Raw genomic sequence first — 19260 nt, 5'->3', positions numbered from 1 at the left:
GTATTAACAAAGAATAAAGTTTATTTTCAGTATGCCTAATGGTTACCAGTTGCTAAACTATTAATATAATTTTTACATTTTTCTGTTTTAGAACTATCAAGGTTGAAAGATGAAGAAATAAGTGCAGCAGCTATTAAAGCACAATTTGAGAAGCAGCTGTTAACAGAGAGGACACTCAAAACTCAAGTGTGTATATAATAAGCTCTAAATATGATTTTGAAATTTTTCTTAGTTTATCTTTCTTTCATTTTACTTCTAACATTGCAGATTGGCTGTAGCAGTCATTGATGGTACCAGTATTTGTGAACAGTCAGAATTATCCAGTTTTTTACCACATTGAGAGAAACTAGATTTGAGTAACATTGTTGTGTTCAGTGTTTATTAAGTTTCTCTTAATTTTTCCATATGGAATCATAATCCCTCCTAATTTTTTTACTGTAATCTGATAAATTTTTCTGCTTTTAAGAAATGGTAGAGAAGGACCATTTCCTGACAGCCTAAAAAAGTGTCACTCTGAAAAGGCATCGTGATTCTTAACTACCCTTTTCTCAGCTCTCAGATTGTATATACAGCATGAGTCCTGGTGGGTCCAAGACATTCTGCTCTGTGGTTGGACATGTATTTTATCAGTGTGATGCCAGTGCAAAAGTCTCTTCTAGAATAAAAGAAGATCTGCCTCCCAAGTGGTAGAAAATGACATTAGAGTGAACCTATAAACATTTAAAATTGTAGTTCTCAGAAAACATGAGAGTGTTGGTTGGGAAAAGATGATGAATAATGATGAAAGTGTATTTTTTTTAGTTTAAAGGTGTTTCTTTGTGGCCCTGTGTGTAGGGAAGATTTTGTAATGTGCTATTGGTGAGTTACCAAGAAATCATCAACATAATTTACTTATTTACATTCTTATTTTTATGTTTTTAAGGCTGTGAATAAGTTGGCTGAGATCATGAATCGAAAGGAACCTGTTAAGCGTGGTAATGACACAGATGTGCGGAGAAAAGAAAAGGAGAATAGAAAGCTACATATGGAACTTAAATCTGAACGCGAAAAACTGACCCAGCAGATGATCAAGTATCAGAAAGAACTGAATGAAATGCAGGCTGTAAGAATGCTTTTTGAAGACTTCTTTTTAAGAAGTAGAATTATTTTCATGTCTGCATATATTTTATAGGTTATGGAACATTTCTATTAATAATTATAGTAGTCTCCCCTTATGCAAGAGGACTATGTTCCAGGATCCCCAATGAATGCCTGAAGCCACAGATACTACTGAACTCTATACCTACTGTATATTTTCCTGTATTGTAAGGAGTGGGTAGCATATACAGTGTGAATAAACTAGACAAAGGGATGATTAATATCCTGGGCAAGTAGAACCAAGCAATGTGAGAGTTCATCATACTTCTTAGAACAGCACATGATTCAAAACTTAGAGACTGCTTATTTCTGAAATTTTCCATTTAATATTTTCAGACTGCAGTTGACCTTGGATAATTGAAAACACAGAAAGTGAAACCTTGGATAGAGAGACTGCCATTTTACTGAACTAGGAAGCAAAATTATAAGATGTATGACATTCAGTTGGTTTAATGTAATTCAATTTCTTGTAGCAAATAGCTGAAGAGAGTCAGATTCGAATTGAACTACAGATGACACTGGACAGTAAGGACAGTGACATTGAGCAGCTGCGCTCCCAGCTCCAGGCCTTGCACATTGGTTTGGATAGTTCCAGTATAGGCAGTGGACCAGGGGATACTGAAGCTGATGACGGGTTTCCAGGTATAGATTCGTTCAGCCCTTACTTTTTCTTTTGTCTAAATATAAATCAGTTGATGGTTTTAAGTCCTGTAACTGACTTTGCTCTTGAGGAAAAATATTTGTTATTTCTTTAAGGGAACACCTACTCCTTAGAGTAGGGGTTCAGATGACAGTTTAAATTATTTTATTTATTGATTTCCCACAAAACTTTTTATTATAAAATGCAAGTGTAAATTTCACATATTTAGTTATTTAAATTAACTGTATATTATTCATAGCTCTCCTTTTAAGCTTTCATTTTTATTTTTTCTTCTTTCTGCATTCTTACTTCCTTTTATGTTGGGTGTTTAGTTCATATCACTCAGTCACACACTATGGAATCCATGTCATTCACCTACCAACGTTCCTCCACTTCTCTCAATATTGCCACTAAGCCTTCCAGTTCTCATATGCTTCTTGACTCTGATTCTGACTCAGAAGAAGAATCTGTTCCTTACTTACCTATTTCATCGGAACCTAATGGTACAGGTGACATCCTGAAAATCTTTGATCTCTGGGGTTTTTTTCCCACTACCCATAATTTTAGTTCTTTTGAAAATTTTTGTAATAATAACTAATACTCACTAACTCTAACAAGTTGCTGCATTAACAAGTCTCAGTTAAAAAGAAACTGCTGCATGAACAAAGATTTTGTTTTTTAAGGAATTTCACATTGCATTGCTGATACAACTGATAGAATTTATTTTGTCAGCTTATAAGAAATGGAGTAGTGCTTTATATCGTTTAAGAACATATGGTTTCACTGTCTGTTTTTCCGTTTTTAACCAAGAAGAAATTCTTTCTGAAGTTTCGTATCAAGAATGATGGCACAGAAAAACCATGTGTAGACCGTTTTAGAGGGTATATTTAGGTTTCCCTTGAGTGCTTACTTAGTCCACACTGTGAAAGTGATAAGTGTTAATCGCTCAGTTGCATCAGATGCTTTTTGACCCCATGTACTGTAGCCCTCCAGGCTCTGTTCATGGGATTCCCCAGGCAAGAATACTGGAGTGAATTGCCCTTCCCTTCTCCAAGGGATCTTCCCCACCGAGCGATCAAATCTCTCCTGCATTGCAGGGAGATTCTTTACCTTCTGAACCACCAGGAAGACCAGCCAACATTGTATGTGGCCTTAAAAAAAGTATAAGACAATTTGACCTGATCCTTGTCCTGAAACTAATTATAGTTTAAATGAAGAAACCAGTTGGAAAACCCCAAAAATTGTTATGTTTAATACAAAGTTAGTGTAAGTACAAAAAATGTTTAAACACCACAGGGTATTAGTGCATAAACAGTTAGATGTAAAATCAAATTTAATCTATTAGTTGAATTCAAAGTAAATTTGCTATATTTATTTACATTGTCATCACATTTTCCAGGTATATATCAGTATAAATTATAAGTGATTATATTGAAGTTGTTTCAGATCTTAGCAATAAAATTACTTCAGTCTTACCCATCTTGTTAGAGATCATCTGATTAATCCCTTAAATTGTTGTAGGGCCATGTCTAGACATTCGAGTATATAGCTATTTTTAATGACATCATTTCTGTTCATGGGGTCTGGAAGGTTATTAATGTGAGAGAGAGAGGGAGCGAGTATAAGCACTGGATCAGAGATGTGTCCTGTGTGACTTTCTGTGGGATTGTTCTGAGAGTTGAAGAAAATTTATGTAAGGTGTCTAGCACAGTTCAGACACAAAGTAGGTGACAGCTACTTTTATTATTAGATAACCTCCAAAAAAGCTTACTTCATGTAATTATTTCACTAAAATAAACTGATCAGATACCATTAGAACAGATTCTAAGGATGCAGAGTTTTCTTGGCTGAACTAGAATTTTACTGATTTTACTATTTTAGAATTTAGGAATCTTTTGGCTTACTGCTACTTATTAGCTAGATTTGATCTATAATTTACACAGTTTTACTTCATTTTATTTAAAACCATTCTAACAGTCCATTTTCTCTAAAACCATTCTAACAGTCCATTTTCTCTGAACATTTAATTACTCACAGAAAATATTTTGTCTTCAAAGTTGTGTACTATATCTGTAGTTAGGCCTTCTTCCAAAGGAAAGATAGAGGATTCTGATACAGTTGTACCAATGAGAATAGACAGCTGGTTTTCATTTTTGCAACTTTTCTGCGGAACTTTGCAAATGCATGAATTTAATTAATGGGGCATTTGACATTATAAACTACAGGATATATATTTCCAATGTGATATAACCTGGATTTCGTTTTGCATTGTATAACTTGCTTATACTGATCCTACATTATTATTATATGTTAGATGATTATTATATGTTATATGTTAGATGATTATATGTATAAATTCTGAAGGGCATATTTGCTTGTGACTTATATTAAAATTTTTTAAGTTCCTCATTTTCTTAAGAGATTTGTTGTACTTATATTCATATGTTGTGCTTATAGAATCAAGACTAGAAGGATGGCTTTCATTGCCTGTGCGAAACAACACTAAGAAATTTGGATGGGTTAAAAAGGTAATTGATACTTTTGAATCAATACTTGATTTTGAATCAATACCTTGAATACTTTTGAATCAGGGTCTTCTGTTTTACTTTTGGTTTAGCTGTAGCCATTTCACTTTTGTCATTGTAAGATATAGATAACCAGAACTTTTAGACACGTAAAACTTGTTTGTACTTTGTGATTTGGAATAATTAATTTTATATATCTTTGTTTTAAAAAAAGAAACTTTTCATCGTTAACATGTTGTTAATAATAAAACAGATTTTGGTGTTAGGAAAATAGAAGGCTGTATTGACTTTGGTGCCTTTGCTGTTTCCAGGAAGACAACTCTAGATATGACAGAAAGTCCCAGATATTTCTTTTCCTCTGTTACTATGATTATTGATATTATGTTCATATTCGAGAAGTGTCTTAGCTTTATGGCTGCTGTAACAAAATACCACAGACAGAGTAGCTTATGAACAACAGAGATTTATTTCTCATGGTTCTGGAGGCTGGAAGTCCAAGATAAGGAATCAGCCAGCATGATTGGGTTCTGGTAAAGGTCTTTTTCCAGGTTGCAGACTTCTTGCTCTATCCTCATGGTGTAAGGGGTGGGAATTTCTCTGGAATCCCCTTTATAAGGGCACTAATCCCCTTCATGAGGTCTCTAGTGTCATGGCCTAATCACCTTCCCAAGACCCCACTTCCTAATATCATTACATTAGGTAATGATGTAAATTCATTAACATATGACTTTGGGAGAATATAACCATTCAAACCATAGCAATAAAGTTGCTTACGCTTTTGGATCTTAGAGCTAAATCAGCCCAAAAATTAGTTGACTTTGTCCCCCGCCCGCCCCCCACCCTGCATTTTGCTTACTTAAAATGTATACTAACAGATCTGTTCTTATTTTAAGGAAGACTTTTTTAAAGGATACATTGATAGCTTTTTAGGTATTTAACATATATTTTATATGATCTTTATTGCTAATGTAGAATTTATTTTCAAAGAAAAACAAGTAAGATATATATTAACTTAATCATTGTTTAATTACTTTCCTCCTTTTTAACAGTATGTGATTGTAAGCAGTAAGAAGATCCTTTTCTATGACAGTGAACAAGATAAAGAACAATCTAATCCTTACATGGTTTTAGATATAGAGTAAGTATTTTTATTAGAATATTTGTTATTGTTGTTCAGTCGCTAAGTCGTGTCTGACTTTTTGCGACCCCCATGGACTGCAGCGCGCTAGGCTTCCCTGTCCTTTACCATCTCCCGGAGTTGGCTTACGCTCATGTCCATTGAGTCGGTGATGCCATCCAACCATGAGAATATTTTGTAACTTTATCTTTTAAAGTTTAAGAAAGTAGTGTGACCTTTTGTCAAGTTAGTGTAATTTATTAGTCATATAGTACATGTATATACTCATATAGTAAATGCTACTATACTGTTGTTAGATTTTCTTATATTTGTTTCATACAGATGAAAGTTTGGCATATAAAGTTGGCTAAAATGTCTCTATTTCATGAGTTTTCAATATGTTGTTTTCTGAAACTAATTAGAAAATTTCTGACTTACTGAAAATTTCTCAAAATCTCAAGGAGTGATTGAATTTATAGAGCTCTAACATTCTAATAAGAGTCAGAGTTGTTCAGTTGCTCAGTCGTGTCCAACTCTGCAACCCCATGAGCTTCAGCACACCAGGCTTCCCTGTCCTTTGCCATTTCCCAGAGTCAGAGTAGTCAGTTTTAATTTCTGACATGAGTATAAGAAAACTGATATAATCTGATCCTTTGGTAATACTTTACTCTTTTATTAAAAATCTTTTATAGCAAGTTATTTCATGTCCGACCAGTTACACAGACAGATGTATATAGAGCAGATGCTAAAGAAATTCCAAGGATATTCCAGGTAAATGGTTTTATTTTGTGATTTATTTTGTTTTGTTCTTTTCACCTTTATACATTTTCAGCATGACATGACATAACGAATTTCTTTATTCTTGGGGCTTTTTCAGATTATCTTTCTTCACTTTTTGTCCCATTTAAAGGTGGTTTGTTCATTTGTGACTTTCATGCTTATCCTGTTGGATACATCTTAAATTCTTCTCTCCATCTTACTTGTTGAAGTCAGTAGTCTGTAGTGTATTTATATCATGTTTCTAGCCTTTGATATCCTTTTGTTCAAGGTTATGACTTTGTTTTAAATTTTTATTTTTAATTGGAGGATAATTATTTATAGTATTGTGATGATTTCTGCCATAATCAACATTAATCAGCCATAGGTATACATACGTCCCCTCCCTCTTGAACCTCGCTCCCCATCCCACCCCTCTCAGTCATCACAGAGTACCGGCTTTGGGATCCCTGTGGGTTACAGCATTTTTTGAGCATGAATGTTCTATTTTGGTTTTATGCTCAGTGCTCTAGAAAGTTAAAAAAGTTGCTTGTGAAGTTAAATTATGCACCCAAGAACCCTTTTACTTCCAATTTAAGGTGAAGCCAAATTCTTCCCTTTATTTCTTCCATTTTTAAATAGTCACACCAACCATGAATCCCTTCTGGTAAAAGCTGTAGTGCTTGGTGTACTGTAGGGAAGCTGGCAGCTTTTTTTCTGGGTACTTAGCAAGTTTGTTTGGAATATCTTATACATCCTTTCCTCTTTTCCTTTTTTCCTCAATTCTCCAAATACAAATCTTTTCAATTAAAACTATTTGCAGTTATCACTGAGTGGTCTGTTTTTGAGAATTATAGAGCCACAGTTCATCTCTTCAGGTGATTGTTTTGAAAATTCCCTCCCAAGAAAAGCTTTCTAACACTAGTCAAGTGAAGATTTATCTTTGGCTAGCCTATTGTGAAAAATGTGCTGAAACATAGGAAGATAACATGGAGAAAATAAGGAGGCGTCATTTGAACAGGATTGATTCTTTCGAGATGTGAACCACAGTGACTGGCTAGTGACTTTATTCATCTGAGCTCTTAATTACAACCTACAACCACTTGAACAACTAATGCATTTTTGTCTCATTGAATAGTTTAGACTAATTTTATTTATACTATAAGGATTATTACTACATTAAAATAGCTAACGTTTGAAGATACTCATTTTTCTTTATGGTGTTTGTAGATTCTGTATGCCAACGAAGGAGAAAGTAAGAAGGAACAAGAATTTCCAGTGGAGCCAGTGGGAGAGAAATCAAATTATATTTGCCACAAGGGACATGAATTTATTCCTACTCTGTATCATTTCCCAACCAACTGTGAGGCATGTATGAAGCCATTGTGGCACATGTTTAAACCCCCTCCTGCTTTAGAGTGCCGTCGCTGTCATATTAAATGTCATAAAGATCACATGGACAAAAAGGAGGAAATTATAGCGCCTTGCAAAGGTAAATAATAAATCACTTGCTCAATTAATATTACTTATGTTCAGATCATTTGAAACATTAAATTTTCTCATATATTTCTTTATAGTGTATTATGATATTTCATCGGCAAAGAATCTATTGTTATTGGCAAATTCTACAGAAGAGCAGCAAAAGTGGGTTAGTCGGTTAGTGAAAAAAATACCTAAAAAGCCTCCAGCTCCAGACCCTTTTGCACGGTCATCTCCTAGAACGTCAATGAAAATACAACAAAACCAGTCTATTCGACGGCCAAGTCGACAACTTGCTCCAAACAAACCAAGGTAATAAATTAAAATGTGGCAAAAATTAAAGCGTTAAAAAAATATTTTACTATTTGTGCTCAAATTACAAACTTTACTAATTACAGTTTTTCTTTGCTTGGTATTTTCACGATGTGTGGAATACCAAAAGTTTGAAACTATTTCATTGCTATTCAAACTGTTTCAAAACTATTTCATTCATTGGTTCAGCTGGATATAATAAATTTACTTACTAAATCACAAACATATATTACATTCAACCAAAAATACATAAAAGGCTCAATTTTGTCATGTGTATGTATATAGTCATAATATTTTATGATTTTATAAACACACTGACTTAATCTGTTGCTTTACCAGACAAGATGCACACCTAGACCTTTAAGTGTCGTGTATACACATTCTGTTTTTATTATTGCAAACCTCTTTAACCTCCTTTATATTAGATGACTTAGGGGGTAGGACTGAAATCTTAACTCTTAATTCAAGTATTCAGATAAAACAAGTAATATAGATCAGCTTTTAAAATGCAAATAGGAACTAATGAATATAGTGGGCATTTCTTGTAGTTGGGGTGAAGTTGGGAATATGGAGTAAGGTTAGAGATGATTATTGCACAAAAGCATTTTGATGGAGCCGTTTTCATTAGCTACATTATAGTAATTTCACTACATTATAGTAATTTTTGACACAAAATCATTTCTTGATTACTAGCTAATACAGTATTTATAAATAAATACTGCTCTTCATTGAAATGAACATGACGATTTGGTTAGCTGAAGGATAAAGTACACACTTAAATCATGTATCTGATTCCAGTTTCCTTTTAAACACAGAACCTTCTATATTTGAATAGTGATGTGCATTGGCTGTAATATCAGAAATATTTTCATTCTAGCCAAACGTCATACATGAAACTTTTCTTGAAGCTAAAATCTTGAACTTTTCTTGAATTATTTCTTGAAGGAAGTAATTTAGAATGGAAAAGGTAGATTGGTGTTTCATTTCAGTGAAAAGGTTGAATTTTTGTGTGAGGTATCAGTCAGTCAGTTCAGTCGCTCAGTCGTGTCCATCTCTTTGCGACCCCATGAACCACAGCACACCAGCCCTCTCTGTCCATCACAAACTCCCAGAGTTTACCCAAACTAATGTCCATTGAGTCAGTGATGCCATCTAACCATTTCATCCTCTGTCGTCCCCTTCTCCTCCTGCCCCCAATCCCTCCCAGCATCAGAGTCTTTTCAAATGAGTCAGCTCTTTGCATCAGATGGCCAAAATATTGGAGTTTCAGCTTCAACATCAGTCCTTCCAGTGAAAACCCAGGACTGATTTCCTTTAGGAGGGACTGTTTGGATCTCCTGGCAGTCCAAGGGACTCTCAAGAGTCTTCTCCAACACCACAGTTCAAAAGCATCAATTCTTCTGCGCTCAGCTTTTCTTATAGTCCAACTCTCACATCCATACCTGACCACTGGAAAAACCATAGCCTTGACTAGATGGACCTTTGTTGCCAAAGTAATGTCTCTGCTTTTTCCTGTGCTGTCTAGGTTGGTCATAACTTTCCTTACAAGGAGTAAGCGTCTTTTAATTTTATGGCTGCAATCACCATCTGCAGTGATTTTGGAGCCCTCACAAATAAAGTCTGACACTGTTTCCCCATCTATTTGCCATGAAGTAATGGGACCGGATGCCATGATCTTCCTTTTCTGAATGTTGAGCTTTAAGCCAACTTTTCACTCTCTTTCACTTTCATCAAGAGGCTCTTTAATTGTTCTTCACTTTCTGCCATAAGGGTAGTGTCATCTACATATCTGAAGTTATTGATATTTCTCCCGGCAGTCTTGATTCCAGCTTGTGCTTCCTCCAGCCCAGTATTTCTCATGATGTACTCTGCATATAAGTTAAATAAGCAGGGTGACAATATACAGCCTTGACGTACTCCTTTTCCTATTTGGAACCAGTCTGTTGTTCCTTGTCCGTTCTAACTTTTGCTTCCTGACCTGCATACAGGTTTCTCAAGAGGCAGGTCAGGTGGTCTGGTATTCCCATCTCTTTCAGAATTTTCCACAATTTACTGTGATCCACACAGTCAAAGGCTTTGGCACAGTCAATAAAGCAGAAATAGATGTTTTTCTGGAACTCTCTAGCTTTTTTGATGATGCAGCGGATGTTGGCAATTTGATCTCTGGTTCCTCTGCCTTTTCTAAATCCAGCTTGAACATCTAGAAGTTCACGGCTCACGTACTGTTGAAGCACGGCTTGGAGAATTTTGAGCATTACTTTGCTAGTGTGTGAGATGAGTGCAATTGTGCGGTAGTTTGAGCATTCTTTGGCATTGCCTTTCTTTGGGATTGGAATGAAAACTGACCTTTTCTAGTCCTGAGGCCACTGCTGAGTTTTCCAAATTTGCTGGCATATTGAGTGCAGCACTTTCACAGCATCATCTTTTAGGATTTGAAATAGCTCAGCTGGAATTCCATCACCTCCACTAGCTTTGTTCATAGTGATACTTCCTAAGGCCCACTTGACTTCACATTCCAGGATGTCTGGCTCTAGTTGAGTGATCACACCATCATGATTATCTGGGTCTTGAAGAACTTTTTTGCATAGTTCTTCTGTGTATTCTTGCCACCTCTTCTTAATATCTTTTGCTTCTATTAGGTCCCTACCATTTCTGTCCTTTATTGAGCCCATCTTTGCATGAAATGTTCCCTTGGTATCTCTAATTTTCTTGAAGAGATCTCTAGTCTTTCCTATTCTATTGTTTTCCTGTATTTCTTTGTTTTGATCCCTGAGGAAGGCTTTCTTATCTCTCCTTGCTGTTCTTTGGAACTCTGCATTCAAATGGGTATATCTTTCCTTTTCTCCTTTGGTTTTCACTTCTCTTCTTTTCACAGCTGTTTATATGTGAGAAAAGAGATATGGTATGGTAAAGCTAAATATTGTAGAATTAGTGATTATATGATAGTAATTGACCTGAATAAACTCAGAGAATTCAGAGACACTGAAGATCATTCCATGTACCTAGTGTAAAACATCTAAAAATTAAATTTCTATTATTAATATTGTAGAACCATTAATGCATAAATACCAAGCTATTTTAATATCTTACAATATATAGTGCTTTATGCTTCCAACATGCTTCCATATCCTATTCTCTCTTTTAACTTCCTATGTATTCTATCATTTGATCTTCAAAATACTCGTGGAGTAGAATAGGTGCTTTTTTTTTTTTTCCAGACTCTAGGAAGGCAGATAATTTGGTTAGATTCAGGACTATAAGAACTCAAGTTTTTTTAGTATATTTTATTCTTTTGTGCTATTTTAGAAGTTAATGATTTCACTACATATGATAACACAGTTTATGAAGCAGTTTTCAGACTGAGTGAAACATGTTTCAGTTACATAAATTTTCATGTTCACCGACTGATAATTTTCTTGCCTCCCCCACTTCAGCATTACAGTTCATTTGAAAGCACATTTACTTTAATTTTTGTTACTTTTTTTTAGTTCTGGCCCTGCCCTTCGAATCATTCTTCATTGATTTTTTAAAAATACATTTTGCATAGCAACAGTAAGTAATAGGGATTTCTATTTTCACAACTATGCATGTAGATAAAACTAATACCAAAACTGGCTGTAAAATATATAGGGATTTTTTTTGACATTTTAAAATCTAATATGCTCTTTGAAATTCTAAATGAAAAGATGGGCAAATTTATAATGTTGCATTTTATTATGCCTCTGCAACATTATTTCCATTGCTTTTAACACCTTTGCCTCCATTGCTTCATTAATTCATAAAATTGTATCTGTGTCTGTCCTTATGTGAATAACCCTGCATTTTGCATTCCATTTTGGGTGTTACATTTTAGGAGTGGCATACACAAATTGGAGGGTATACAGAAGGGAATCACTGAGGGAGTAGTGGGCCATTTGATGGTGTTACACATGTAGCAAGTGGATGAACTGTAAGTCTTCTGAGGAGGTGATCTGAAAGGATGGGAGATCGTAAATAACAGTAAAGACTTAAAGGATTTTTCCTTGGAAGAACCAAGCAGAGAGGCACATTCTAAATTAGCAGGGAAAGCTATCAAGCAATCAGATGTGCAAAATTGAAAGAATGGGCTTGCTCTAGCATGGCGAGTGCCCTGTCACCACAGGTGTGCGTCTGGTTTAGATGACTGGCTGGCAGAACTGGGAGGGAACAGTGCTCTTCCGTCTGTCCTGTGTATGCAGTGTGATGTCGAGTAGCATGGCTCGAGAGGGGAGTCAAGCCTTGGACCAGATGATCTTTAATACCTGCTAATTTATAACGTATTCTTATAGACAAATGGGTAGAGCTTTAAAGCACTATCCAAGAAAATGTAGGAACAGAATATCTGGTTTGTATTAACAGTGATTTAATATGTAGCTCTTCATTTGTGCTCATTTAATATTAGCAGTCTAGCTTTCAGTTCAGTTCAGTCGCTCAGCCATGTCTGACTCTTTGCGACCCATGAACTGCAGCACGCCAGGCCTCCCTGTCCATCACCAACTCCTGGAGTCTAGCTTTAGTTGAACCAGTTAATTCACATGGTATCTTTCTTAAAACAAATGTTTGGCTTCATTAGACATCATCACATATGTACATTCCTAAACACACTAAAACAAAGCACCCATAAATATTCATCTAGTCTTTTTTTTTTTTTCAAGTTTACCTTTGTTAACAACTGCATCATTGCATTTTTTTCCTTTGGCTTCTGTCATGTTCTTGTTCTGAGTCTCCTTTTACATCTTTGCAGCGCTTCCCTTTTTCTGTAGTTCTGAAGTGCTTGAAGTAATGTGTGTTAGCTACTATTATTATTTATAATAACATTTCTGAGAGCATATTATATTATGCCAGGCTCTCTTCTGAGAACTTTAACTGTACTAACTTATTCATCCTCATAACCACCCTGGGATTTAGTGGTTCTGTTTTACAGATGAGGAGACTAAGACACCGAAATGTTGTGTGCCCAGTGTCACACAGCTCACGAGCACCAGGGCCATGAGTTTAGATCCAGATAAGCTAGTTCCAGATCCTGTGTGTTCGGCTGTTTCACACTTCTCTGCCTCATGGTGATTCAAGGAGACTTGAATTAATTGGCAGTCTATAAAACATAATGTGTAGAATGCTATTCTAGAAGAAAGTTATTTTTCTTTAATTTGAATTAAAATACTATGCTAGAAAAGTAAGAAATGGATGACTAAAATGCTCACTTTTGATGAAGACAGTTTGGAGGGATCCTCATTTGTTCCAGTGCAAGACACAAAATGTTGGTCCCTGCTGAGGGCTTTTCTCTTCAATTTTCTATAAAGATTTTTTTTTAAGCCATGCATAAAAATATAAAGCAGAAATACAACAAATACTTGTTTTAGAAAATAAAGCATTACCAGTACAGTTAAAACTTAAGGGTAGGGGAAGCTAATATTTTATCATTATTTCATCTTTATTCTTTTCCAGTTTTAAATATTAGAACATTATTAGACTAGTTGGAAAAGATAATAAAGTTATATACAACTTGATGTATCAAAATTAAATTCATAAATGAAATAGAAGAAAATAAGGGAATATGTATCTGATCTTGGATTCAAAAGGAACTTCCTAAGAATAAAAGCAAAGAAAGTAAAAGATTGACTAACCAAAAATTAAAGACTTGTAGATTTTAAAAATGCCACACATTTTACAACACACATGAGAAAGATGGGTTAGTGTGTTTATGCATGGAGTTCTTATATAAGTCAAAAGGAGATTGACTTTTCCCAATGTAAAAATTAGGAACATATAGGTATTACCATAAGTATGAAGAAGTTATCAACCTGATTATTAAGCAAAGAAATTAAAACTATATTGTAAAACTGTTCTCACCTGCCAAAATGATAAAGATTAAAAAACTTGGTAAGATGTAAAGAAATGACCCACTTATATGCTGCCAGTAGAACTCAAAACTCAATGCACCTCCTCTGCAGCAGTCTTTGGCGATAAGTTTCATAGGCCTGAAGTGTATAGCCATTGATCAGTTAACATGTTGTTTATTATGGAGGTATGAACAAGAGTTTTGGGAGAACAAAGGAAATCGTGGAGAATTCTGCCATTAAACCATCAAGAAAAGTCTCAGAAAGATGGAGGACTAGTAATTTGCCAGGCAAAGAAGTAAGAGAAAAGAAAGTTTTAGGCAAAATATTATATGCAGAGGCACTGGTTGTCAGGGTTATATGTGTGTTTGCACCGTTGTATGGGGTTACGGTGGGGAGAGGGTCAGAATAGAAAGGGGAAGAAGGTAACACTGGAGAGAAAGCTCTGGGTCAGATTGAAAAGGACTGAGTTCATCACTGTGCTAGAGGAGTCTTGATTTTGTTCTAATAGGAGGCTTTCAACAAGAGATTATTAGTATGTTTTGACTTAATGAGATCCTGAACTAAAATACTGACAGTAAAAATGGAGAGAAGAAATCAAGACAGATTTTTTTTAAGTTGATATGACAAGAATAAGATGACTGACTGGGAGCGATTGAGGCAGAGGTTTTAAGGGAAGTCTCATCATGCGTTCCCTGGGCCTCCCTGGTGGCTCAGCTGGAAAGAATCTGCCTGCAATGCTGGAGACCTGGGTTCGATCCCTGGGTTGGGAATATCCCCTGGAGAAGAGAAAGGCTACCCACTCTAGTATTCTGACCTGGAGAATTCCATGGACTGTGTAGTCCATGGGTCGCAAACAGTCAAACACGAGTGAGCAACTTTTGCTTTCACTCATCATGCATTACACTGATAGCCTAGTGATGAGACTTTTAAAATCTGAAGATTGTGACCTGGGCACACACTTCACACATTCTTCAGAGGTTTTGGAAGGATATGAGATGCATATTTTTCATAAAAGTATGCTAAAACAGGGACTTGGATACATAGGAAGAACTGATCTCAGTCTCCCAAGTAGTAGAGTTGAAACCATAGCTATACATGTAAGGCTAAATAAATGAGTATGTACTTGGCTGTGCTATGTTTTAAGGGAATAAATAATTATATCTGAGTTTGTGTACTTATATTTTGTATTTAGTGCATATTGAAGTAGAGTAATTTTAGTTGATTTGTTTACTTTTAAATTAGGGTAATAATCATCCATCAACCTACCCTGTCAGTGATTCTCAAAGTCAACCAGCTGTATCAGAATTCATCTCAAAATTCATCTTAAAAATGCAAATACTTCCCACCCACCTTACCCCCAATTTAATTATAACAGAATCTCTTGAGATGAAGCCTGGAAATGTACATTATACATAGCATTGGGTAAATCATATACACTAAAGTTTAAGAACCAATTGCATAGTAACCATAGATGAGTTTTGGGGACCAGGTGAGTTCCTTGGCACAATTGTATTCATGGGTGTCACAGTTATAAACAATGAGAAAGTTACTTATGTTTTTAAAAATAAAAATGATTGCAATATTAGGTGATTGCATTGAATTGGAAAGGAAAGATACCCCAGTTCTAAGTCTTAATTTATTTGGCCAAGATAAGTTGCTAATGCTTCTTATCTACCTTTGATTTTTCCCTTATCTGTAGTTTTATGGAAGGCTTAACCTTTGGTGACCCATTGAACAAGTAGGGTCCTGCAGGAATTGAGAAAGCTACATTCTTAGAATTAATCGTCTTTCATACTAGGGTTTATGGTACAACTCTGGGAAAATGTGAGCTGACAATCCGGGCACTTCTGTGAAGGGAACATTGACACATGTTGAGCTTTCATAATTCTTAAATGGGGCATCAGGGTGGCTACATTTTTATGTCGGCCCAGTGGAAAGAAGATTGTGTCTTACTCCTGAATATTATCTGTGTCCTCTGTTCTGTGATGGTTTGGAAGGTATACCTGGTCAACATGATTATGTGTATTTGCATATAAAGAGAAAGACTTCTCTGAGTGCTTCCATCTCAATTTTAATCATGTTGTTATCAGTGAAGGGAGAGTTAAAATGTTTACAGCGTAACGTGTGATTTTTCGATCATAGGATATTAAGTTGTTGTTTCTAAAGAGTGTTAGAGTATAAACTTGCAAACCTCCTATTGCAGATTGCTTGATTTGGCATTTAAAGACTGGGATTGGTCATTTGATGATGTTGATGGTGGTGATGAGGATGACGATGTTTTTGATTTCTGAAGAAGTTAAATGGGGTAAATCAAAAAATGAGAAATGAGTTGTTTTAGTTTTTCCAAGTAGTGCATGTGGTTTGCACTTTGGGTTTTCATTCTTTTTTTACCAGTTTGAAATTTTATTGAGTTGTTTTGGATAGTATATATTTGAAAAATAGTCTTCAGACAAGTTTCTAACTGAAATTTCTATGTTAAGTATGAAAGCAAAATGCTATGTTCAGATTCCTTATTGGCTATATATTTTCAATACAGTTGGAATTATAATTTTTTATCTTAGGAATGAAACATGTAGAAATAACAAATGGAGCTAATTCTGATACTTTCTGTTCATTCCAAATAAGTCATATGCAGACAAGTAAAATTTACAGTGTTTTCAAGTTCTTACAGCTGTATTAGTTTGTGAACATAGCATGGGATTCCTTCTCCCTCCATCCCTCTCTTCTTGCCCTCTCTTTCCCTTTTTCTAACTTGCAAGAATTGAAACCATAAAAACTTTGATAAATGCTGTGAACTGGCTGTTTCTGATTTTGCTTTTTTTGTGTGATGTGAAATGTTTACTTTTTGAAAATTTAATGTTACTTTTGCTGAAGAATGCTAATGGTATGCTGTGAAAGCATCTTATGCTTTTAGAAAATGTCATTTGGTTAATAGAGGCTAACAGAAATTTGAATGAAAACTGAACCTCATGAGTTAAACCTTTTATATAGAATGAATGTAAAAGAAATAATGTCTATCTTAACCTAAGTAACATGTTGCAAAGTACATACTTAAATCACAAATTATTTGGATCTGTTTATAACCAGGATTTACAGAGTATTTTTTACATATATTTACTACAACAGTGTGTTTGTTCCCACTTCATAGATTTTTAAAATGTGGCATAGGGTGAAACAGCCAAGTAGAGCCTGCTCCTTCGGTCCACTCTTCTTTCACCCACACGAGGAAGCTAACAGTTAAACCTCAAATCAGACAGGTTCACTTGAGTTATTCATTGACATACCATCTTACCTTAATAGCCAGTTAACCATATTAAAACTTGTGTGTCATGTTTGTGGGCAATATGAAAAAATACAAGGAAGAATATAATTGCATGTACCTTGAAATAAGAAAAGTAAGAGTAAATGTGCTATATGCATGATTTAGATGTTAAAAGTATAGTAGCTGGAAGACTGTAGAGTTTGATGTAAATGGAATGCCTTTTCAAAGAACTGATCACAATCTCTTAAATTATTTCACTGTATCAACTGACTTTATTTTCCTTTTCTTTCCAGCTAACTGCCTTCTGTGAATGCAGTCATTATTCAAGGTGATCATATTCTTCTAGTTGAAACAAGACTGAAATATGATGGCCCAAAATTTATTAAAAAGTTATATTTTCCTGAGAGACTAATACACATATATATTCCCTCTATTCCTGCAATATAAATTCTAAATCTTGAATAGGTTTTCTGGGCTCCTTTGGAGCAACAAGTTGAACCAACAGTGATTGGTTAATAGAATAAGAATATCATGTGCAACTCTTCCAGACTTGTTCCATAAAGCTCTCCTAGCATCACTCACACTACATTGCATAAAGGATTTAGAAGAGTTACAGAAATCATCTTTTCAGCTTCAACAGAGAGATTTCACCAGCACATTTGCCAGAAGAATCTGGGAATGGATTCCACTACAGTGATAGAGACTGCGTCTTTAAGAAGTGACCATTGTAGTGTGTGTGTGAATACACACACACACACACACACACACACACACATAGTACTGTAATACTGCAAGAGGGTTTTTTAACTTCCCACTTTATTTTTTTATAAACATTAATCAGATATCATTACTTACTGCAGTTGTAACTATGCACTTGTATAAAGCCATAATGTTGGAGTTTATATCACTCATTGTGTGTACCTGCTGGAAGCTGCATGTTCATGTTTAAGCAGTTATTGTAACAAGAAGTTTGAAGTTAATTATATCAGTTTCTTAATGCTTTGTAATAGGCAATTTTACCCATTTTGAATGCCTTAATTTAATTTTTTTCAAGATATCCACCCTTTCCTGTATTTAAAACAAAAAAAAAAAGTATTTGCCAGCTCTTAGGATGCAAATTTGCTTTGCAGAAGAAAATTAGTGCACTATTTTTACGCATAGTAGTTATCATTGTCAGCCTATTTTGATTGTATAACAGAATTTTGTTTAAGTATTGGTGATAGAAACAGTAATGGGTAGGATTGGAACTAATATATCTTTTATGTATATCTATTTCTCATCTGACCTCTTTTACAGACCTCAGTATTAGTGTGTGACTATGAAACATTTTCTTTGCTTTAATTTGCTGGTTACCCTAGGTGTGTTTTTATTTCTGATAAAGCATTTGTGACTTTTTATATTTTCACATTCAAGATTCAAAAAATTGTCTCAAATACAAAGAAAACTAAGACATACTGTAGATATATTTTAAGTATTTAAGTGTGATCCCGTAAACACATGACTGTGTATGGCAGCATTTCATTATTGTGGCTGGGAAGCAGTGGCCTCAAAGGCACTTAATTTTTATTTTTTTAAATGCTATTCAAGTTACATACAGTTTATGCAGGACTATTCCTGCTTTATTTCTCATTATCCCAGAAAAGTATATGTTTTATACTGCTACAGTGTACATCAGTGGTGAGAATCAAGTAAGGAAAAATTCTGTGGTCTTCTGTCATCCTCTCTGTGGATATTCATGTGCACAGAGTTTGGCATGATACTGACATACATCATCCAATATTTCTATGAAGGAAGTAGACATTTTTCATTGATTCCTTCTGGGGTCAGTGTTGAGGTGTTTAAAGAGTTAGATCCCCAATTATAGATACTATTGTGGAAATTGAAGAGTGGCCTTTGGCTGCTGATGTACTGAAACTGAATCTTGTTCTTACATTGTCCAGGCTGCACTCTTCCATGCTGTCTGTGCTAAAACTAGATATGCATGCCATTTCCCTTGCAGGTATGTTCTGGTTCGGGGGCACAGCTTTTTTTTTTTAAGTAAGATTAAAAATGAAAAATATATAAAATTTATATAGAATAAATATTTCCATTCATTAGACTTGTTAAAAGGAGACTGAATTAATATTTTATATAGAGATTTTGTTACACTATGGGAGGTTCTATCATATTATTCT

General features: G+C 34.9%; 1 protein-coding gene across 8 annotated transcripts in view; it reads left to right on the top strand.

Moving 5' to 3' along the window:
- The window catches only part of ROCK2 (Rho associated coiled-coil containing protein kinase 2), a 129199-nt gene extending 111338 nt beyond the window's left edge, over nt 1-17861 (top strand). For 3 of the 8 annotated variants that reach the window (XM_070379117.1, XM_005892554.3, XM_070379122.1), the window contains 11 exons: nt 92-186; nt 923-1102; nt 1611-1779; nt 2110-2286; nt 4235-4305; nt 5352-5440; nt 6112-6190; nt 7406-7667; nt 7753-7966; nt 16028-16129; nt 17380-17861. In XM_070379117.1, the coding sequence (XP_070235218.1) occupies nt 92-186; nt 923-1102; nt 1611-1779; nt 2110-2286; nt 4235-4305; nt 5352-5440; nt 6112-6190; nt 7406-7667; nt 7753-7966; nt 16028-16115 (1424 nt within the window). In that variant the 3' untranslated portion in view covers nt 16116-16129; nt 17380-17861. Of the gene's footprint in view, nt 1-91; nt 187-922; nt 1103-1610; nt 1780-2109; nt 2287-4234; nt 4306-5351; nt 5441-6111; nt 6191-7405; nt 7668-7752; nt 7967-11454; nt 11519-16027; nt 16130-17379 lie in introns of all 8 variants that reach the window. The other 5 variants (XR_011465991.1, XM_070379116.1, XM_070379118.1 and 2 more) reach the window with 5 other exon arrangements.
- The last annotated feature ends 1399 nt before the right edge of the window (nt 17862-19260 follow it).

Source organism: Bos mutus, chromosome 11 (assembly GCF_027580195.1).
Source record: "Bos mutus isolate GX-2022 chromosome 11, NWIPB_WYAK_1.1, whole genome shotgun sequence".
NCBI classification, from domain to species: domain Eukaryota; kingdom Metazoa; phylum Chordata; class Mammalia; order Artiodactyla; family Bovidae; genus Bos; species Bos mutus.
Note: the sequence above shows the minus strand (reverse complement) of the source record. Positions and strands in the feature narration are given on the sequence as shown.